Genomic DNA, 22,423 nt, shown 5'->3' with positions numbered 1-22,423 from the left:
GCTAGCTTTCTCTGGTTAGCCTGTCGAAAGGGAATGTCCAAACTACGGCCTCCTGTGCATTTGAGCGGATGTAACATAACATGTTAAAACTGACGTTTGACAGTTTTAAAATAGGAAGAACTGTTGAAGAGTTGTGGGTTTCAAAAAAGGATCGTTCTGGAGAGCTTGTTTTGTGCTGTATATGTAACGATGCAAAGAAAGTACAACAAAAATAGCCCCTCAACAGCTAAAGTTCTTACATAGTTGTTTCAAATAACTTCATTATAAGGACATGATATAATTTCTTAGTGTTTTGTGTTTTATCGTTTCATATGTATTAATAGAAGTCCAATTTTGAAGCGGCCCTTGCATTTATTCCATTTATATGTAATGTGGCCCTAAGCGGAAAGGTTTTTTTATTTTATTTTACTGAGCTGCAGTCTTTTGTGGTAGCACACAACTGCAGGAACTGGTTGACATTTATTTTTGGTTTAATGGCAAATTGTGCCACATTTGAGAAGTTCAACTTTGGAGGTTTCACTCGATTTCCTTTGTGATGTTTGTCTCACACCAAATTGGAAATCAGGCAGCATCCCAGATTAAAATTTTGGGGGTACATCAATGCTAACAACGGCATCTGACTTGAAGGAGCACTGGAAAACTCCAACATGAAAAGTGCGTCACATTAATCCAGTTGAGATGTAACAAAGCCATGAATTATCTTTGCTGAATGCGAACAAAGTAAAACAGGCAAAACAAATCAGGGAAGTTAATTTTCATTGTCTTTGCATGTTTTGATGATTAACAAAATCAGGAATCAACCAACATAGAAAAAGAATGCTTCTTCCGACCAGTGGCAAGCAAAATCCATACCTCCAACAGATTCAGCGTGGAGGGGGCCATGTGCTCGGACTGTAGCTTTTGACCCTATAAATGCTTTCAGTTCTAAATTAATCGTAGTTGATAGAAATGTGCAGTTCACATTCGCTACGATATTTGAACACATTGTATGTTTTGTGATTCTTTTCGATACCAGCACTGTGCACATTCCCCAAAGAGGGAAATTCTTTTCTGTAATTATGTATTTTTTTTATTGTAAATGTTTGCTTGTAAATAATTGATGTTAAAAGGTTTTTTTTGTTCAAAGAAGTACTTTTTTTTTTTTTTCGAACTTAAGCACGGAGCGTGCATATTTTCGCCGCCTCTGCAGTGAACGCTGACTCATCCATTTGGTCGAGAAGGGGGCCGCACCTGACGACTATGGTGTGTGAGGGGCGTGTCCGTCGTCGCTCTCTTCCTCCACCTGTGACACCCATCACTCGGACCCGGACAGAAGGCTGCCATGAATCTACCACCCCTTCTTCTCTGCCTGCTTTCTGCACACGCGTTTGCGGATTTGCCCATGTGCAAAGAGGTAAATTCGAGTAGTTTAAGACTTTTACTTTTTCCCCTTCAAGTCAGACTTGTCCTTGTCCGTACGTCTTGGTTGTGTGGTTGTCAAGCAATGTGTAAACTCAAAAGTGAACGTCAGATAATCTTTTTTTTAGAAATTGCAGGGTTATCAAAAGTAAGCCTTATTCTTAGGAAGTTGTTACAATTGAACAATTGCTTAAGACTTGTTTACTGTGGTAGCAGACTGTGAAAAGATAGTACGAGTGTGTTCGTGTGTGGGAAATGAACATATGCTTCGACAACAACCTCAAAAAAAGGGCATCGTCTATGTATGATGATGCTTGTGCACTTGTTTCACACGAACGTTTCTCTTTGTTTTTTTTGTTTTTTACATATGGCCATTAAATGTACAGTAACATAGCTATCCAGTCTATACTGTAGAGTAGATGTAAAAATAAATTATTCATGATATGTTTTGAATTTTGTCAATATAACTGGACATTACAGACTTTGAAAGTGTGTGTGTGTGTAAGGTAGTATAAATATAAATGAAAATGGGTGGTTGGCCTGTTTTGTGATCTTTTAACGATTCCCAACTACGGTTCATTGGCTTGCACTGTTGAACTTAACTGCCCTTACACCCGTTTGAGGCTTTTTGTATGTTTTGGGGTGTTCCTCTATGTATTGGAGGCGGACCCTGCGATCATTTACATATTTGACAATATTTAGGTCTATCACCAGCTGACCTGCGGTTACTTTTTTCTTCGTTATTGTCTTTTTTGCTTTGCTTTGATGACTTTTAACTTTCGCTTATATTTTTTTCGTGTGGCGTCGTTGTGAGTAGCAGCCTTTTTCATTATTTTATTTTAAAATCCATTCAGTTGTTTATTTCAAACATATGGTTAAATAAAAGATGCATAGTTAAAATTACAAGAACTAAAATCACCTATGTGTCCAGTGTAAAACATGTCCCCAAAAAGTTATACATGACTATAGAAAATAGCACGACTTAACTCCCATGCAATTTGAGTTTGCAATTTACATGTAATTGGTTAATTCTCCACACAGCCACATCACAATTATAACAGGATGTGCACACTTATGCAAACCTTTTAAATTTGCTGTATCTGTTTTTAACGCAACTGAGAACACAACCAACAAATACAACAGATGCCTAAAGCTTTTTGATTTCATTACCTCAGTTTGTTTTATTATTATTATAAAGAATATCATAACACTAGTTTATTGAACATTAGGCAATGGTGTCAAACTCATTTTTCTCACAGGCCACATAATGATGGCGTTTCTTTCACAGGGCCAGTATGTCTGAAACATTCTGAACGTTTGAACACCTTATCATATATATATACATACATATATGTACATATGAACAACAAAGTGACCTAATTTTGACATAAAAAAATCTACCATAACATTTTTTTCACCTATTGTTCAAGTTACTATAACAATAGTTTGTTAACCCCCCCAAAATGCTTGTGAATTAATTACAATTACATGACAATTTGAAATTGGGTACAGATTTTAGCCCGAATCATGAGGGTTGATGTACATGATTTTCTTTTGCGGGCCATAAAGAATAATCTAGCTGGCAAGATTTAGGCCACGTGCCTTGAATTTGATACCTTTATAGAATGTAAATGAAAAGCAGCTCTTTTTCAAACAATTGTTTTAGTTGTTTATCCCTGATGTGGCATTTCTGTGACTTCCTGTTTTGCCCAAGTGACCTTTTACAGCCTCCGGCACATGTCTGATTAGATGCATTTTAACATCAGAGCTGAGGCGCGAGACCCATCTGCTCCTCTAGTAGCCAAAGGGGCTAATGGAAAAGCCAGAGTCCTGCCCACTCCTGGTGATGCTGTGTTTCTGTTAACTATTAATCCTGCAAGGCTTACCCCGCCTCATGAGCTTCACTTCAGTATACCGGCAGCAAGATCTATTTCTCTCCTAAATGACATTCATGCAGGTGCTACTGTTTGTCAGTCACCTACTAAGTAGCGTTAAGACCCCACAGACGAAGAGAAACAAAGCTGGCTGGCACCAATGTTGAAAAAAGGGTTAGCACACCAAAGGAAAAGAGCTTGCATCACCCAAACATGAGAGATTAAAACAACATTTGGAACGAGCTCCTTGGCAAATATTAGCCTCGTCTTTATTTGGAAAAGAGGCTGTCCTCATCCTCTGAGATAAAACCTGTTTCTTATCAACTGTTTTGTACTGCAAAAATTATTCCCACTGGTGTCGTCTCCTCAGTGGGAATTAAAGTCGCTCATCATGTTTTTGAAACAGGTGCTCAAGAAGTTGGATAAATTGGATAAGATTCTTTTTTTTTTTTCAAGTGAGCAAAAGTATTGGAACAGACATTAAATTGACTTATAGTGAGTAATATTTAATATATAGTGGCATGCTTAACATGCAATATGTACTTGTTCTAATATGTGTCAGAAATGGATAATTTGATGTTTGCTTTTCCACGCTTGCTTGAAACGCCGCCAATTCTTACAGATGCTTTCTGCATTTACAAATGTGTTTCATCTGTAAATAATGTGACTGTCCCACTTGTTTGTCCTTTCTGCAGTCAGATTACCACTTTGAATACACCGAATGCGACGTGCTGGGCTCTCGCTGGAGGGTGGCCATTCCCAACAAGGCCCTAACCTGCACCGGCCTCCCAGATCCAGTCAAAGGGACTCAGTGCAGTGAGTGTCTCGAATCCGATGTTGTGTTTGAAGCAAAACATCCTGCAGATTGATTTTGCTTTCTTTTGCTAGCTTTCTCCTGCAATGAGGGTGAGTTTCTGGACATGCAAACTCAGATGTGCCAGAAGTGTGCGGCCGGAACGCATTCTCTGGGCTCTGGCGTGGCCTTCGACGAGTGGGACCGCCTGCCCGCAGGCTTCGTCACGCTCGGGATCAACACCAACGGCTGGGACGTGCAAACAGACTGCTCCAAGTTAGTATTCGAAACAACAGAGTGGTTTATGTTGATTGATCATCAGATTGGCGCCCATGAAAAGACTTCTGATATTTTGGAACAAATCGCCTTGTTTCAAAATAGTCATAAACTTTCAAGTGAATGAAAGGTTCAAAGATGTGTTTCACATCTTCGCCGTTCCATCGTACCACTTTGCTGCTTTTTCAAGACATATTGGGAAATATTTCCACATTCCTTAAATTTCATTCAGGTTTTTAGCACATCGCCCAAATTGACACATTTTCACTATAGCATTAAAAAATGAAGAGATAATTAACTTAAATGTATTTTTTCCTCAACCCATTTAAACATCAGTTGAACTCATTTGGGACATTTACAATACTATTCACACGCCCCAAAATTCACACAATGCTCGCTCAGTATTAAACCAGGTCATTATTTAAATTTGGTGCCATTTTCTACTTTATATGTTTTTTTTTTTTAAATCCCCTCCTTTCTACAGTTCTACTTGGACACCAAAGGGCGATTACGTGGCCTCAAACACGGACGAGTGCACGGCCACGCTTTCGTATTCAGTGAACCTGAAGAAACCGGGACGCGTTTCCTTTGACTATTCCTATTCCGACAGCAGCATCTATTTTGAGTTCTTTGTAAGTGGTCTCCGTGAGCTCATTCATTTGTTCAAGATGGCCATTTTGTCTTTCCAAAATTCCACAGTTTTATGTCAACTTTTCCTTTCTCCCTCTTTCAGGTCCAAAACGACCAGTGTCAGTCCACTGAATCTACCAGCCGCTGGATGGGGATCTCTGAGAGCGACTGGAGTCATCATGAGGTTTGAACCCTTCGCCGAATAATACACAAAGCGTATCCAGAAGTTGTGCATTTATGGAGGATGTACATAATTGTGATTGCTACAGGTCCAGCTGAACAAAGGAAGCAATGTTTTGTTCTGGAGAACCACTGCCTACACCTTTCACACAGATCTTTCTGACAAAGCCGTGTTGCTGCGAAACATTCGCATCTCAGGTACAGATGGTCAATTCTGCCGACATTTTTTATTTAACGATTCATTTCATCATTTTTTCTTCAGTCATCTTTGGAAGAGTATTTATTGTAATTGTTCTACATAATACTGTAATGTTTCCTTCTCCGCAGGTGTGGCCTACACGTCCGAGTGTTTCCACTGCAAGCCGGGCACCCACAGCGCCAAGCCGGGAGCCGCCCGCTGTGACCCCTGCCCCCCTGATACCTACTCCAACAAGGGGGCTACCGTTTGCCAGCAGTGTGACCCTGATAAATACGCAGGTACACCCAAGAAGTCTGCTTGATTTTTACAGCAACAGTTCCCAAAACTCTTACCAGGAAAAAAATTGCAGATAAATTTAAAATAAAATGTTTCATGTTGTGTTTAGAAAAGTAAAGCTAAATTGCTTTAGCCGTGTGGCTAATGTTGATGTAAGCTATTATTGGCGTTTTTGCAGAGGTTTCATCAGGAAGCTGCAAAATGAGACCGGCATGCACAAATGCAGACTACTTCTATACGCATACACCCTGTGACGCACACGGAAAGGTACACTCATTATTTTAACACTTATCGCAGGAGCCCACTCAAGCCCACTTCCAGAAAAAGTTTGTGTGTTCTGGATTTAAATTCATCCAGCTCAACCTAATTAATGTGACCCAAATGAGGGCAAGCTAAAGAAAATGCAAAGATGGACATGAGTTTAGTTCGGATTTTTTGGTTGAAATACTTGTACATGGTGTGCCTCAGACGCAGCTGATGTACAAATGGATCGAGCCTAAAATCTGCAGCGAAACCGCCAAGGGGTCGGTGAAGCTTCCCGCGTCGGGAGAGAAGCAAATATGTCCGCCGTGTAACCCGGGGTTTTTCATCAGCAACACCTCAGCCACCTGCCAAGCTTGTGCTGAAAACCTCTACTCAAATGGGACAGGTGGACATTCCTTGCTGTCTTATGTTTGTGTGTGTTTGGCTTGAAGTGATCTGGACCTTTGGTTAACAGCCTGTAAAGAGTGCCCTGCTGGCACAGAAGCCGTGGTAGGTTTTGAGTACAAATGGTGGAACACAATGCCAAGCAACATGAAAAGTAACGTCCTACGAACAGATTTGGATGACTCCGTGCACCGTACTGGTGAGTGAACGCATCAAAACATCTATGAATAAAAAAAAAAAAAAAAATCGTACTGTCACTAGGCCTGTTTAATGACTACATTTAAAGACTCAGTGATATCTGCAATTGTTTGTCTGTCATTTGCCATGATGACAGCGTGGGAGGTGGCCGGAGAATACGTGTACACCACTCCCGGTGATCGAGACACAGACTACCTCATGCTCACGCTCACCGTCCCGGGATACAGGTGAACATCTGCTCGATATCTTTCTATGGTGGTAATTCATGCAACTGACGTGTCGTCTTCACAGGCTGCCAAAGTCTCTGGCAAAAGACGGCAAGCGGAGTGAACTGTCTCGCATCAGCTTTATCTTTGAAACCTCATGTTCGGCAGATTGCACCTTGCTTTTTCTGGCGGTACCATGTCACAAATAGGTCGTTGTCCGATGTCAAATGAAAACAATGGACGCTTTACACGGTGCCGTTGGCTTTCTCCACAGGGACTCAATCCGTGGAGCAACGATGAAGTGGAGCAGTGGAAGGGCAGCAACGGGAAGCAGTCATACTCGTACCTGATTCAAAACAACGCCACTGTCAGCTTTACTTGGGCTTTCCAACGTACAGACAACTCCACAACGGTCAGGATTTTATAAATCCTCTTGACCTCTTAAGGAAGTCATATATGCAGTGAAAAAACAAGATATCACAATTGCACACTGCACTTGGGTTATGAGGCAGACGCCGCAGAGTAAGGCGTTGGTTGCTAAGCAACAGAGTGGAAAGTAGCCTGATGCATTTTTGCTCTGGTTTGTTTGTAAAGTATTTGAACTGAATCAAATTGTGCCCCCTTGTCAGGAGAAGCGGTACAGCACTGACGTAGCGAAGATCTTCTCCATTCACATCACCAATGTTCTGGGGGGCGTGGCCTCAAAATGTCACCAGTGCGCCCTCACGTCTAGCCCCGACGACGACCCGGCCTGCGTGCCCTGCCCGCCGGGCCATCGCTTGGTCAGCGAGAAGGTCGGCGAGGGAACCAAGGGAACGTGCCAGCGCTGCCCACCGAACTCCATCGTCGCGACTGAGTGGCCTACCGGAGAACCGGCTTGTGTTGCGTGCGGCTCAAATACAAAGAACAACCAGGTTCAAGTTTTTCCTTATCCGTGTGCTGTTGCAAACATGACTTGGCTACTGCCAAGTGGTGAAACTTTCCAGCTCACCCATGACCCCAAATGAAAGCCATAAGTGATATTTGTAATCATAAGTGGTGCATTCGAAGTGGTGTGAATACATTTGAAATAAGAGCCATAACAGAAAGTGCAATGTTAGCTGTGTAATTGGTGTTGAATTTGAACCATTTTTTGCATTATCTGAACCGCTGCCTTGTTCATTGTAAAGTGTCTTTTCTGTCAACACTATATCCACATCTGTTTGTCTTTTTGTCCATTTCGACTTTTTATATTCTCATGCTTGTTTAAAATAGACTGATTGTGATCTTGTCACATTTGGTTTTGTATATTCCATTGTGAATGGCGTCTCTCACTGTCAATTTGTATCTTCTGTTCTTCCCCAGGCCTACACGGCGTGCCTCAGTGATTGCACGGCCACAGTGCAGACAACAGGTGGCGCGTTGCTGCACTATGACTTCTCTCCTCTGTCCAATGTCACCTCCTTTCAAAGTGGCCCACGCTTCACCAGTAAAGGCCTGCGCTACTTCCATCATTTCAGCGTGGCTCTGTGCGGCGAAGAGGTGACACATCGCCGCCTCTGTGCCCTTCTGGCCGCTACGTATCTATTCCGCTTCACCGGCCGACGCGGTTTTTGCAGGGCCGAACGCCGGCGACCTGCGTGGACAACGTGACGGAGCACGGCCGAGTGGTCCAGGGTCACGTGTGCCAGTCTCTCGTGGTTCCCTCGGACATCAGGAGTCAGAACATGGTGGCGTCACAGCCCTTTGTTGTCGGCGACACTCTCGTTGGTATGCCGTCATCATGCAGTCCAAAGCGGACATGCTGTCTTCAGCTAATTTTCCAAGAATGCAAAATGAAAACCCCCAACAAATCACTCCTTTCCAATTAGCCATTTTATAACCTTTTGCACTTTTTTTTTTATTCAGCAAATGGGGCTGGAGCCCTGCCTTGAAAATCAGAGAAAAAAAACAGTAATTGACATCCCATCTATAAAATCAAATCTAAAAATTGCTCCTGTTAATGCAGTAGTTAGAACGATAAGGTTAATCTATTCTGTTTTTCATCACAGAATGACGCAAAAGCAATACCTGCACAACAGACATGGATTTGTTGTCAGGCCAAACTCGGGCTAAATTTAGCTCCGCTCTGACTAAGCCAATGTTAAAACTGTCAAGATTTCATTGACCACAATTTCATTTGGTGACCTCGTGTTTCTAATAAGTTGTGACAGTTGGCCTTGTTCTTGCTCTAATGCTTGCGCTTTGTTGAAGGTGTAACTACTGACACGGTCCTGGCTAACATCTCCTCTCCGCCGGGGCTCTTCCCCTCCACGTCAAACCTACCAGATCTTATATTTTATTTCAAGTAAGTCATGTCAACACTGCTTATTTAAGATGGGAAATGTCCAACATGTAGCAACTCTTTTGGAGTTTTTCTAGAGGGTTCTTTGCCATATTGAATTCCCAGTGAGTAGAATGAGCATATGAAACTGATAACATAACATGAATCCAACCTGCCAGAGGATTTTTTTTTGTTCAGGGTGTATTTAAAATGAGAATCCCAAGAAACTTTGTCTTGGCTTTTCAGATCCGCTGAAACAACGCAGGCTTGTAAAGGAGGCCGCACGGCCACTATCAGGCTGAGATGCGAGCCGGGCATGAGCGCAAAAGACCACATCACACTGCCCAGGTATTGCTTGCTGTGGCTAAACTTTCACTCATTCAGGCAGGTTTTGATTTCATGTAGGGTTAAGCGATTAACACATTTGATTAATTTAGTTTCATTACTCAGTGTGAATTAATTAATATCATTTATTTGTGGCAGTTTAAAGCACGTCTCTGCTGATGAGCACTGGTAGTACTAGGAAAATGGCTGCAGAGAGGAGTTAGTTCACAAAATATTTTCTCTCTTCATGGCCAGTGTTGCTCCAGTTGTCTTTAAAAAAAAGTAACTTAGTTGATTTACTGATTTCTTGCTTTTCTCTGCAAATTCTTGATTTTTGTGTGCGTTCTGTAATTTGGTAAGATGCCACTAGATGCTGCCAAAGCCCTACCTAAATGGTCTGTACTGTAATTACATCTGGCCAGAGAAGCAAAGGTTGACTTTTTCATTCATTCATTCATTCATTCATTCATTCATTTATTTATTTTTATTTTTTATTATTGATTTTTTTTTTAAATCAGAAATTTCATTTTTAACTCAAAACCCTTCTCCAGGTTTAAACTGTATATTCATGTGGGGCTGTTTTGTTTTTATTCACACATGAACGACTGACTGATTGGTTTACTAACTACACTGAACAAGACTAACCACACCCAGGGAACACACTTACTGAGGTATAAATAGAAGGATTCCACACCTAGAATTTAGAAACGAGAGCCTTTTGAATTTCAGATAAAATGTCTTCAACAAATGAGTTGCCTTCATTCAATTTTTTAGGTTGGTTTTTGGAGTCTTTGGCCACATACACTTCTAGTATATTTTCAAACATAAAGTAATCCGTAAAAAATATATATTTTAAGGGTAATGTTTTAAATGAGTTTGAAAATTCATGTTTTGGCATCATAGTTTGTTGCGTAATTATAAATATATTTCGGGGCGTCGTTAGTTCCTTGCAGCAGGGGTTTTTTCAATGATTAGTATATCATCTTATTTTATTGTACCATGGCTCAATGCTTGGGAAAAACAAACATTTAAACAAAGACAAATCCCTGAAGAAATAAATAAAGTAAATGTGTAGGGGGGGGGGGGGCAATAATAAAATTGGAAATAAGATGGAGAAAAAATGATAGACATTTACTTTAAGGCCATATCACTCTACCATAGTTTGATTGAACACTCTAAATCTGATATGGTTTCTTCTTCACAGTAACTGCTCAGAGGGGACGTGTGATGGCTGCACTTTCCACTTCCTTTGGCAGAGTCAGCATGCGTGTCCACGATGCACCAAACATAATTACAGGGAGATTGTCAGCGCTTGTGAACAAGGAATACAGGTAGGCATGTTGATAGATTCTCATCAAAATTACAAATCATTATGCAACTGCATAATTTTTACCCAGAGTGTGAGATTTAGCACCGGCGTTCCGTTTTTTTATGTGTGTGTTGTCGTCTTAGAGGACGACTTACGTCTGGCAGCAGCCGTTGCAGTGTCACGGAGGAGAGGCACTTCCAGTCCAGACAGTCAGCGCTTGTGTGAGTCTGGATTTCTGGCTGAAGTTTGGCGTTTCCACGGGAACCGCCGCTGCTGCTCTTCTCGTCACCCTCATCTGTTACTTCTGGAAGAAGACGCGCAAGTGAGATGACTTGTTTTTGACCTTTATCCTATTTGTGGTGACTCTGATGAAATTCAGATGCTGCTGGCTGAATTTGACCCCGATTTTTGAAAATCTCCAAGGACGTGCACTTTTAAACCTTTCTGTCACCATTCAGCTGTTTGTTAGAGAACAGCAAATTGTGTAAAAAGTACAGATGCATGAAAAAGTTGAATTGAAAAGTTTACAGGTCAAAAGAATGCAAATCAGTCTTTTAGTTCGCTGCCGAAATGTCATTCAAAGTTCGTCAATCAGGCTGATGTTCCTCTGCAGATTGGAGTACAAGTACTCCAAACTGATAATGAGCTCCGGGGGCAAAGAGTGCGAACTGCCCACAGCCGACAGTTGCGCGATCATGGAAGGAGAGGATGCCGAGGACGACCTCATTCATCTCACACACAAGTCCTTCTTCAGCAAAATGAAAACATACTCGCGTGAGGTCGGTAATTCCTCCACATGCAGACGCTTGAGACACAGATGCGAAGTACCTTTTTTTTTTTCTTTAATCTTCTATTTTGTTTTATTCAGAGGACGTCCGACGGATTTGATTCAGTCCCTCTGAAGTCGTCATCTTGTCACCTGCAAAAAGAGGATTGCGATTCTGATGATGCTTGATGCAAAGATTTGACAAAAGCAGATTTGCTGAATGCTTTTATTTATGTCCATGGAGGGAGGCTATATGAAGCAAGTTTATGACGAGACATAATCCTTCCAAAAAATGTGTGGCCATAAAATGTGGGCACCAGGAATATAGCCATGTTTGTCTCGAGGCTGGAACACAGGACACTCACTTGTCTGTGTAAAATTAAAGAACACGAATATGAAAACATCATGAAAGAAATTAGAAATGCAATTGATTATTGAATAAAGTACTATGATAATGCAATTTCCATTACACTTGTATTGGGGGTTGTGTTCTTTGTCTTTTTGTCATTTGAAATTTACTTACCTGTTTTGTATTTGATGACCTACGTATGTATTGTTATTATTTGAATATATCTAATTTTTTTTCTGATTTGGCTTTAGCCTAGAAGGTAGATGTTTCTACGTTGATATTTTCCATTTGAAACCATGTTGTGCCTTCTATTTTTCACAATAAATGTATCTAAAGATTGTGTTATCTGTGATTGTGTACTGTGTATTAGCCATTCTACAATTGGAGGACATTCTCTGCCCCCCTTCAAATTTCATACAACTCAGGCACAAAATAGAAAAAACATGCCCTTGTGTAAATTATAGCAAAATGTAGCTACGTGTATTGTAAAAGTGACTCTGAAAGTATGATTTTAAATGCCAAATATCTTGCATACCTTCAAAAGTACTTTTGTAAAAGTTCCTGGCCTGTACCAAGTTCTCAAATATAATAGAGAAAGTTGATATTTTATAAAGTTTATATCAGTTTTTTGGGGTATGACTTTGTTGATTTGTCTTCCTTGTAAATGTGAAGACATACTATTTTATTACGTACAAAGAAGTTAACTTTTACACACTATTTACTCAAATGAGATCAATGTGATTGGATCTGCGCACATAGCTTTCACATTCAGCACGATAAGTGAACGCAGCTCGAGTTTCGATCACGTTCTGCTTTTGGTTCTCGCGAGATTTGGTGCCGTGCAAGTCGGGTAGAGTTGCGGGAGGAGGCGTCGAAAACAACGGGGAACATTTCAAGACTCATTGTGCGTGCAATCAGACGGGGATTTTGCAATATTTCGCAAGAGGACGAGCCGAACTGTCAAGTTGTCGGACAGAGTGGGGTGAAGAAAGAGTTTGCTTTTATAGTGTTTTTGTAAGTTTTGGGGAAGTTGAAGTCTGGTTGCAGACAAGACGAGGAGTGAATTACTCGGCAATCGGCAGCAATGTCGCAGAAAGAAAGACCCAAGTTTTACCTGCAGGAGGTCAACAAAGCCATATGGGAAGTCCCGGAGCGCTACCAGAACTTGTCTCCGGTCGGCTCCGGCGCGTACGGATCCGTCTGGTAAACAACTTTTTGCTGTTGTTTGTGTGTCACCCAACTTTTGCACTTCTTACCCATTCATTTTAATGAGGCCTACGCTCGCCGAGCTAAAGCTCGTTAGCATGTCTTCACAGATAAATTGTCCCAAAAAAAAATCTTTCACATGAAATGCATTTATTTATTTGGAAATTCTTGCAGACATCGTCTGCATAGATATGCTCAAACAACCTGACGTTGCAAAAATTGTAGTGTTGAACATTGGTGCCATGACGTAATTAGCGTCACATAGCTGACTTGCGGACACCGTGATGCTCCGTGATAAAGTTGTCAAAATGCATCCAAACTTGCATTCTGCACACTTGAATTGATTGCATGCAACAGAAGAATAGTGGTGGCCCTGTGCATGTTATTACTGATTTCTATTCAACATTAAAAGAAGTGAGGGGTCTTTAACAAAAAAACAAAAAAAAAGATCAAGACCAAAATCTTAGTGGGCTAATGGATTCGGATCTGATTATCAGGAATCATAACAAATCAACCACTAAATCAGGCCTCTTACCAGTTGAAGAACAATTAGAAGAAAGGGTTTCGTGTCCAAGCAGACCAGGAGAAGTTTATCCATGCTTTTATCTTCACCAAACTTGATTATTACATTGGACTTCTGACTGGACTTCCTCAAAAGAGCACTTAACAGCTGCAGCTCTTTCAAAACCCAGCAGCTCGGGTTCTGACCCGGACAAAGAGATCAGAATACATTACTCCAGTCCTAAAGGCTTACTCCCATTCAGCTGTTGAATAGACTTTAAACTTACTGAATGCTTTACTTCCTAATTGCATAAAAGAAATGCTCAAGGAATGTGAACCTGTATGTAAAGGTATACAGACTTGGAACAATTAATGGAGCGTAGAATTTTCAAACACTGTTATGTTAACTTTGTGCTATTATACAGCACATTCACAAAGTTAACTCCATAAGATGCCTTCCCTTGCCCTTTTGCAGGGCACACCTTAAGAAACACTGGATTTGGTCATCAGGTGGGGATTGTGTAGACAAACAATGGACAGACACAGAAAAACAAACCAGCATTGCCACTAATATTAATAATCATGGACACTGAAGCCTGAAACAAACATGTTTTGGAACGTATGAGGAGAAATCTACATAATCATAGGGAGTTTAAATGCAAACTCAAGAACACAAGGCCGGATCTGAGATTGACCCCGAGCCAGATAGTCTAACCATGATGTTTTCAAAGCTAAAACAATCAGCTTTCTCCACAATCAAAGTCAGCACTTGCCTCATTATTACAATTGCATCTATTAATTTCGGCCTTGAATCACGTGCGACGTGTTATCACACAATCTGCTCGGTGATCTTGGTTGGGGAAGCAGCGACCATTTTATTGCGGTTACAGTGAGCTGATGTTTTCTGCTGATGTCGCCTTTTCTTTCCCCTCCCTGCTGTGCCTTCTGCAAATGATTTTCCAAAGGCAGTGTGCAAATGTTTATTTTCCAACAGTTCTGCTTACGATGTGAAGAGCGGCTTAAAATTGGCCGTGAAGAAGCTCTCAAGACCTTTTCAGTCCATCATCCACGCCAAGCGCACCTACAGGGAACTGCGCTTGTTGAAGCACATGAAGCACGAAAACGTGAGTCTGCTGCTTTGTCTATTGTCCTCAACTTGTAGGCTGGGTGATTGATTTCATCGATTTAATTAGATCAATCATTTCAGTGGAAGTTTGAGCATGTTAATGCATGTTTAGGCTGCACAGCAGTGTGATAAAGAAAACTGTACAAGTTCAATGGCAAACTTGTCTCTTATGACGAGCAATTAAGAGTTCTAAAAGTTTTAAAAACTCCATTATGACCAATATTATGAAGAACAATTCAGTGAATTAGTTAGTAAACAAAAAATATGACTCAAAACAAAATATGTTTTTATATGTTTCATTTGAATCATGGGTGTCAAATGCAAGGCCCAGGGGCCAGATATGGCCCGTTACATTATTTTATGTGGCCCCCAAAGACAAATTGTGCATCAACTTCATGTGCCAACTTTTGACTGGTGCTGCACTTTTAAATGTTTATAATATCAGTAATGCTGTCTCTTTTCAAATTAGGGTCCCGTGTTTTTACGATGTCTTTTTGAGGTCGGTACAACAAATAATCTCAAAATGACATTATCGAAGATCTTAACTTTTCTTTTATGAATTCAGTTTGCTAAATGACCACACAACCTATTCGGGAATAGTCATTTTAAATTGAAATTTATATTTGTGTTTAAAATTGTCCCACTGAAAATGTTTCCATATACAATTTGCCATTATACACAGTGTGAATAAGAAATAAAAACAGTTCATTCACTAAGGATATACGAAAAACAATTGTTTATCATTCATTGTTGTATTTTTGTTGAATTTTTTTAATTGTTTGATAAAACTCTTGCTTCAAACCTCTGCGATTAATCTGGAAAAAGTACCTCCTCAAAATTTGAAATTAGATCCTCAAATGAAATTCTTGATTAGCAAAACTGCTCGGCAAAGACAAATTATTTTGGGGAGTCATACCATGTTGAGTGAAATGTACTGATGCCCGAATTCCCTGTTCTTCTTGTGTTGTTGATTTGATGAGATGAGCTTCTGTTTGCAGGTAATCGGCCTCTTGGACGTTTTCAGCCCCGCCACCTCTCTGAAGGAGTTCACAGATGTGTAAGTCCAATGTGTTCAAAAATGATTTGTATCGAATATTTACGAAAATTTACAAATGTTAATCCCAGTTTTGACTCCTTAGTGCTAACACTATAGAAAATCCGATACACATAAATATAGGACGCTGTTCATTTTTTCCAAAATGTAATACTTGCCAAGTGTCGTAATGGGGTGAGATTTTTCTTTACAATCATATATTCTGTATTTTGATTCATATTGCATCTGTGGTCAATGAATCGAAAAGCAAAACCAATCTGTTTTCATCCATCTCAGGGGGGAGCCGTTTGGCGCCTTGAAAATAATATCAGCTTGTGAATGTCATCTGACAAAATTCTGAAAACTGTTATAATAGGCGATTGTTTATTTTACTTCTTGATCCTTAGCGTGTTTTGACAAACACATGCCACAGACATGTCATGAAGACACCAGGGAATCCTTTGTGATAAATGTCGACTGTTCCTCCTTTCAAAAGCTTTTCTGTGCAGTTCATAAAGGTCTTCTGATGGCGGCCATTGCCGCATGGCGCATGCTCTGCTAACAGTTCAATAAGTATGCTGTGTGCGCCCCCCCCCCCCCCCCCAGTTCTAAAAATAGCCTGCAGAATCAGAATGCTGTGGCGAGGCTTCTCACAGTGTCAGACAAGAAGCTTTCTATAGAAGATGGAGACTTCTAGAATACTTCCCAATTACTCACAATAATATTGATGCACCAGATTGATGTAGAGCTATTTTGGAGGCTCAAAGGCGCTTCTCAGGGGATATTATAGATTCTTCATGCACGCCCACATTCACACTTAAAACTACATTATGTAGCCACAGCTGCCCTGAGGCAGGATGAATTTTCCAAGGTGGTGTAACTTTGCTTAGTGTCACGCTAGCATGTAAACACATGCGGACTCTGTTAATTAAAACCCGTTAAGTCGACTACTGCACCTAAAATGTAGCATATTTCCTTTATATTTAATGGAGTGTTCACCCCTAATATGAACAGATTTTTTTATCTTGTATGTGTTGACATTTTAGTTTTTGTTAGAAACAGCGGCGGGGAAACTGTTTCGGGGCATTTTAGGCAAGCATTCATTAAATGTGTCCTTAATTGGCAGGTATCTTGTTACTCATTTAATGGGCGCAGACCTCAACAACATCGTGAAATGTCAAAAGCTGACAGACGACCATGTGCAGTTCCTCATATACCAGATCCTCAGAGGGTTGAAAGTGAGTGTTCTTTGTATTTTTACATGGTTGTGCATATTTAAACAGACGACAATGAATGCACATTAATGGACATCTTTTTTTATTGTGTCTCAGTACATCCATTCAGCAGCCATCATTCACAGAGTAAGTCCAAAGCTATTGTCTCCCTTTGCCCCTAATTTATTTTTAGTTCTTTTCTTATAGCTGGCTTGTAAACATTTAGGAGAAACAGGAAATGTTCATCTCTGGAGTAGAAAAAAAAAAAAGATGAAATTGTTTAGTTGCCCTGCCCAAGCATCAGTTAATGAACTTATTTTGTTTACTAGCATGATTAGTGATCAAATTATTCCCATTCTAAAAAATAAATAAATAAATTGTCGCCTCTCATACCTATTTTTATTTATTTTTTGCTGTCAGGATCTAAAACCCAGCAACCTGGCAGTAAATGAGGATTGTGAGCTGAAGGTGACTCACCCCACTCCAATAATCTATAATGTGAAGCAAAAGACACTTTGTCTGCTGCGCAAACACAGCCCCCCCCCCCCCCCCCCCCCCCTTCTAAACCCTGACTTGGCCTGACAGATTTTGGACTTCGGCTTGGCGCGGCACACCAACGATGAGATGACCGGCTATGTGGCCACCCGCTGGTACCGCGCCCCAGAGATCATGTTGAACTGGATGCATTACAACATGACTGGTAAGATGAAATCTCCACATGGCAATACATGGGATGATATAGTATGGATAGTCTCGCACTATTTGACATTGACCAGCTAGTAATTGAAATTTCTGAGTTGTTTTTGACCTTGTGAATGTTGCAGTGGATATTTGGTCGGTGGGCTGCATCATGGCAGAACTTCTCACAGGAAGAACTTTGTTCCCTGGAACGGACCGTATCCTTCACATGGGGGCACCTCTCTAGGTGACAATGCTGCCTGTCAGTATTGTCAAAGAACTTCTTTATGTGCTTATCTGTCTTTTAACGCTTTTCCCTCCACATATGAGGCAGCCTGAGGTGTTGATGACTACATAGTCTCCATTTCCCTCCCTTCCCCTTCAATCCAGGCACTTTTCATCTCAATGTTTCACTTGTGCGTTTGACTTTGTGCACATGGCCGCAGGCAGTCTCAACTGGTGGGACGGGAATTAACAGAGAAAGAGTAACCATGCTGGGATTTTCTTTTGACACTCACTCTATTTTGAAAGGCAAGTTTGCCAGGAGAAGGCCACAACCATTAGCATCCATATTTTAAAAAGTCAGAAAGTGTCTGTAGCAAGACGGGTGACGGCCAACCAGTTGAGAATGTCTGCACCGAATGGTCCACACTCCATCGGTTGGGCTTTGCGTGAGCTCGGCGCTGGGCTTCCTCTTGACACCTTTCCGACTAACAGCCAAGCTCAATGCCACAGGACTTCCTCCTCTTCCTCCTCCTTCCACCTAATCTTTTCTCTACCCCTCCTTCTTTCCTTTCTTTTCTTCTTGTCCTTTACCTTCTTCATGTTGTCTTCCTCTTTCTGCTCGTCCTCCTTCCACATCTTCCTCCTTGTGGCCCTTCTTTTCACAATTCACATTACCTGCAACTCCTCACCTGAGGCTTCTCGATGCACCCTCTCCGTTTGTAAGAGTTGCAGCGTGACGACGGGCATGGCAAGGAAGCCGAAGACTCCCGGGCGGGTCGCCGTTGTGCCGCTGTCCTGTCTGTCAGCGTCTTCCTTAAACACATGCCGATAGATATTGATCAGTTGAAGCTAATCATGCTGCTGGTCGGAACACCGGGGCCCGAGCTGTTGATGAAAATGTCTTCAGAGGCTGTGAGTTGCCGACGACATGCCGAGGCTTTTGCTCAGCAACACTTTGCCCGTGCGTGCTACCTCACTGACCGCATGTCTTGCCTTCCTTCATCAAATCATGAGAAACTTTGTTGGGAATTGCTCACTCTCCCCAAAAGAATGAACCATTTTCTAAAGTTTGAATGTGCAATGAGTATATATGCATCTTGAATAGCAGTGAGCAATCACTCGTAACTAGAGAAATAAAATATCCCCACGATAAAAGGAATCAAAGTAAAAGTTGGTGTGTATGTAAAAGTTTATATATATTGGATCGGCAATATAGTACAGAAAATCAAGTAACCTGGATGCAAAAACAATTGTGGTCGAAACGTTCCTAATTGTGTATTTATGCAATAATTATTCTGAAAAGTCCAACAGCAGACACTAATCTGGTACGAGGTGGTGGCAATGATGGGACTAGTGTTCCAAATCTACTTTTTCATGTCACGATGAGTGCCGTATATACGTGGTACGCAACAAAAGAATATTTCCCGATAGTAATTAGGAGTACAATATGAGTGAGGGAATCCCAATACACCCAAAGTGTGTTTGGACGCTGGCTTGACTCAATCTCTCATTCTTGTCCTTTGTCTTCCGCCTGCTTCCATTCCGTCCCTTTGGCTTCCTAGCGTACAGTTTGCTTCTCAGAATAGTGTAGCAGTGAGAAAAGGCTTCGCTAACCAACTCTGCCCCTGTCGCTATGCTCCCCTTGACACCAGCCTTGTAGACATAAACCAGCTTCAGCAGATAATGCGGTTGACGGGAACACCGCCGGCGTCACTAATAAACAGGATGCCCAGCCACGAGGTGAGCACTTGTGGCGGTTTTTCCACAAACGAGCTGTAGCTTGTGCTCCGCAATACAACTTGCGATAAAACGGTTATCATTTTTTATATGGTGATTTGGCAATGAAACAAACATGGTGAATCAATTCCGAATCCTGACTTCAGCGTTGGGCCAATTAAAAAGATGAAACTTGCATTTGATCTTCAACATAAGGAGTGTATACAATGTTAATTATTATGTTTGTATTTTGCACCGACAACCTTATAACAATTGGCGGTGGCATAATCCGATAACCAAAATATCAAAAATGAACACTGTTAGGGTCTTTAAAGGCAAAATATTTGATGCATTTCTATTGGATCTCAGTCATCATAAGGTTATGTAAATGTGTATAAAACATTCTAAACAAGACTTGAATTGCTCCAGTTCGAAAATGTCGAAGAGGTGCAGCATCAACGCCCGCGCATCACCTCAAAATTCCTAATCTGTCATCCTTATGCTGGGTTATGTTTTCATGGTATTTGGATATGGCTTTATGCTATGATTCCTTGACCACCAAATCTTGTCTTTGCTGTAACGCCGTAACGATAGTTGGATTTCAACATGTGGATACTGTATGACTGCTTTATGAAGGGCCACCACGTTTTCTCAGCTCCCTTTGAATTGTACAATCTGTTAAGAATAAGCAATTAACTTGAATGAATTGATGACTTGCTTGGCTATAGATAGCAGCGAGTGGCAACAAGAAATTGCATGGACCTTGAAGTAACAACGTGTGTGTGTGTAGTGAACATTTGCAACATGCCGCTGCTTGTGAGTAGTCTTGACAACTGTTTTGTTTTTTTTCTCCTTTCCAGGCTAGGAACTACATCAGCTCCTTGCCGCACATGCCTAAGAGGAATTTTGCTGACGTGTTTATTGGCGCCAATCCTCAAGGTAATTTGGTATGGAGCAACACTTTGAAACTGGGCGGTTTCAAAAAGTTCCAGAGCCCCAAACATGACTTGAGTATAAAATCAAGAATCGGTTTCTAGCAAAGATGTAATTTACCTTCCCGGGCATCCAAAGGTTGATTCCGCTGTGTTGATCAGGGCAAATGATTTCAAACCTAGAAATTTTTTACATTGGCAATTTGGCACGTTTTACCTTTTCCGTGGTTACAAAATAATATGTTGTGCCTTCGTCACGATATGTAAATTGTTTTAAGCATTGACATACTTTCTCTCTCACTTTGTTGTGAAGCTGTCGACCTGCTGGAGAAAATGCTGGTTCTGGACACCGACAAGCGGATAACGGCAGCTGAGGCGCTGGCCCACCCATATTTTACACAATATCACGATCCAGACGACGAGCCCGAGGCGGAAACCTATGACCAGAGCTTTGAGAGCCGCGAGCTTGAGATTGAAGAGTGGAAACGTATGTCCATACTCTCCCTGATGCATGTTGATGTGGCGGTATCTTAAAAGTGCAGATGCTCCCAAGTTAGAGACAGATTCCCCAAAAGAGATGACAATTGGAACAGACCAATATTATCACAATTATTATTATCATGATATTATTTAAAACAATACATGCTCTGAAAGCTTTGCAAAATATTATTTTGAATACCTAGAAGTAGAATCAGCTTCTATACATATGTGCTCTTTGACTCTTCATTTGCAGGTTAGGCGCTAGACCAGTACTGTATAGAATTATTACAGCATAACATTTATTTCATATTTTGAATCTAAAGTTTAATGTAAAAAAATATCTGGGTTTTTTTTTTCCCAGCAGGGTGTGGCGAAAGGCGCCTTATAATGCTATTGAATATAATCCAATTAGCCACCTCGGATAAAACCTCCAATGGGGTTCACATGTTCTCATGATTTGCAGGGTTGACCTACGAGGAGGTGTGCAGTTTCGAGCCGCCCATCTTTGACGAGGATGACATGGAGTAACGGGAGGTGCCTCCTACCACCAGTACACACAACCCGGTCTGACAATTTGTACATTTTGTGCAATAGCCTTCCGGATGAAAACATTAAACCACTAAAGATAGTATTGCTTCACCAAGTCGGTGAAACACGTTTAATTTTCATCTCATCGGTTTTGTAAAAATCACATTTTCACTCACCGCTGTGATACTTGGATGCTGAAAATCCTGGACCTTTTATTGCTGTGCCATGTTGTGTTCTTGCAAGTATTTTATCATTTTTTAAAAAGAGGAAATGTTTATCTACTGCTTAGCATGTGAAGCTGGAACATCCACACTAGCGTTGTGACAGTTTTTTATTCTACATTTACTGTTTGACCGTAAATATTGACAATTTTTTGCAAATTCAAAGTTCGACATGTCTATCATTTTACAATTCAGTGTATATCTTAAAAAGGGCTTCACACAATGAGAGTATGTGAAATGTGCCATATTTATAATGAATTGTGCCTCACTGTCCATAATCTGTCCAAATATCCTATTTGCATATGTAGTTTACTACTTTGTGTCATAATGGGGAAATAGTACTGCTTGAATGTGTAAAAGCTATTTCAGATCTATTTATACTTTGTGGAGGATATGTATTTATAAATGAAAAACTCCCATCTATTTTCAGTCCAACAGAATTATGACTTTTGTGATTTGATAAGCAAAATAAAAACTATTTTTAAGACATCTCTTGTAAGTTTTCATTGTTAAATTTAACTTAAAAAGTAAAATGAGAGTTTGCTTTATTTAATCAATATTTAATAACAAGTAAGTCATTTATTTTTCAGTTATTATGACCTGTTGAAGAATTTTTTATTTTGTATATACAGTAATTGCATTGTGTTCCTCCTGATTAAACAGCACAGGTCACATTGACCCATCAACATTTGTTGGTGGCAAATGAACTTAAACAAAAGATTAATGGATAACAACTTGGATTTTTATAGCAAATTGAACCCAAGGACTCAATAAGAAAACTAATACCAATCCTTTTACACTAAATCTGTAATAAAAACATTAATTATTAATGCTA

At 40.7% G+C, this 22,423-nt stretch overlaps 2 protein-coding genes and 1 long non-coding RNA gene across 5 annotated transcripts; 2 read left to right on the top strand and 1 right to left on the bottom strand.

Moving 5' to 3' along the window:
• Window positions 1-158: 158 nt before the first annotated feature.
• On the top strand, window positions 159-12,062 carry elapor1 (endosome-lysosome associated apoptosis and autophagy regulator 1). 2 transcript variants are annotated; one of them, XM_085905128.1, is made up of 22 exons: window positions 159-1,393; window positions 3,968-4,088; window positions 4,161-4,341; window positions 4,826-4,973; window positions 5,075-5,155; window positions 5,241-5,349; window positions 5,479-5,628; window positions 5,805-5,893; window positions 6,095-6,275; window positions 6,345-6,473; window positions 6,609-6,699; window positions 6,764-6,869; window positions 6,953-7,090; window positions 7,308-7,592; window positions 8,023-8,199; window positions 8,277-8,427; window positions 8,911-9,004; window positions 9,227-9,328; window positions 10,509-10,635; window positions 10,757-10,935; window positions 11,227-11,392; window positions 11,482-12,062. In XM_085905128.1, the coding sequence occupies exons 1-22, from the start codon at window positions 1,322-1,324 to the stop codon at window positions 11,566-11,568; spliced, it is 2,964 nt and encodes a 987-aa protein (XP_085761254.1). In that variant the 5' UTR covers window positions 159-1,321; the 3' UTR covers window positions 11,569-12,062. The 2 variants fall into 2 exon arrangements, with proteins under 2 accessions (XP_085761254.1, XP_085761264.1); XM_085905138.1 differs by lacking the exon at window positions 159-1,393 and adding an exon at window positions 1,949-2,207.
• LOC147062259 (uncharacterized) lies at window positions 9,710-13,111 on the bottom strand. The gene is made up of 4 exons (XR_015065159.1): window positions 12,843-13,111; window positions 11,442-11,532; window positions 10,769-10,917; window positions 9,710-10,551 (listed from the first exon to the last, which is right to left on the bottom strand). It is a non-coding gene; the product is annotated as an uncharacterized LOC147062259 (long non-coding RNA).
• On the top strand, window positions 12,514-22,075 carry mapk14a (mitogen-activated protein kinase 14a). 2 transcript variants are annotated; one of them, XM_085905225.1, is made up of 12 exons: window positions 12,514-12,931; window positions 14,430-14,559; window positions 15,560-15,618; window positions 16,721-16,832; window positions 16,926-16,955; window positions 17,229-17,276; window positions 17,394-17,508; window positions 17,633-17,704; window positions 19,372-19,451; window positions 20,288-20,366; window positions 20,673-20,846; window positions 21,303-22,075. In XM_085905225.1, the coding sequence occupies exons 1-12, from the start codon at window positions 12,813-12,815 to the stop codon at window positions 21,365-21,367; spliced, it is 1,083 nt and encodes a 360-aa protein (XP_085761351.1). In that variant the 5' UTR covers window positions 12,514-12,812; the 3' UTR covers window positions 21,368-22,075. The 2 variants fall into 2 exon arrangements, with proteins under 2 accessions (XP_085761351.1, XP_085761342.1); XM_085905216.1 differs by lacking the exon at window positions 19,372-19,451 and adding an exon at window positions 18,544-18,623 and having other exon boundaries at window positions 12,517-12,931.
• The last annotated feature ends 348 nt before the right edge of the window (window positions 22,076-22,423 follow it).

This window comes from Syngnathus leptorhynchus, chromosome 1 (assembly GCF_054491065.1).
Source record: "Syngnathus leptorhynchus isolate UIUO chromosome 1, UIUO_Slep, whole genome shotgun sequence".
NCBI classification, from domain to species: Eukaryota; Metazoa; Chordata; class Actinopteri; order Syngnathiformes; family Syngnathidae; genus Syngnathus; species Syngnathus leptorhynchus.
Note: the sequence above shows the minus strand (reverse complement) of the source record. Positions and strands in the feature narration are given on the sequence as shown.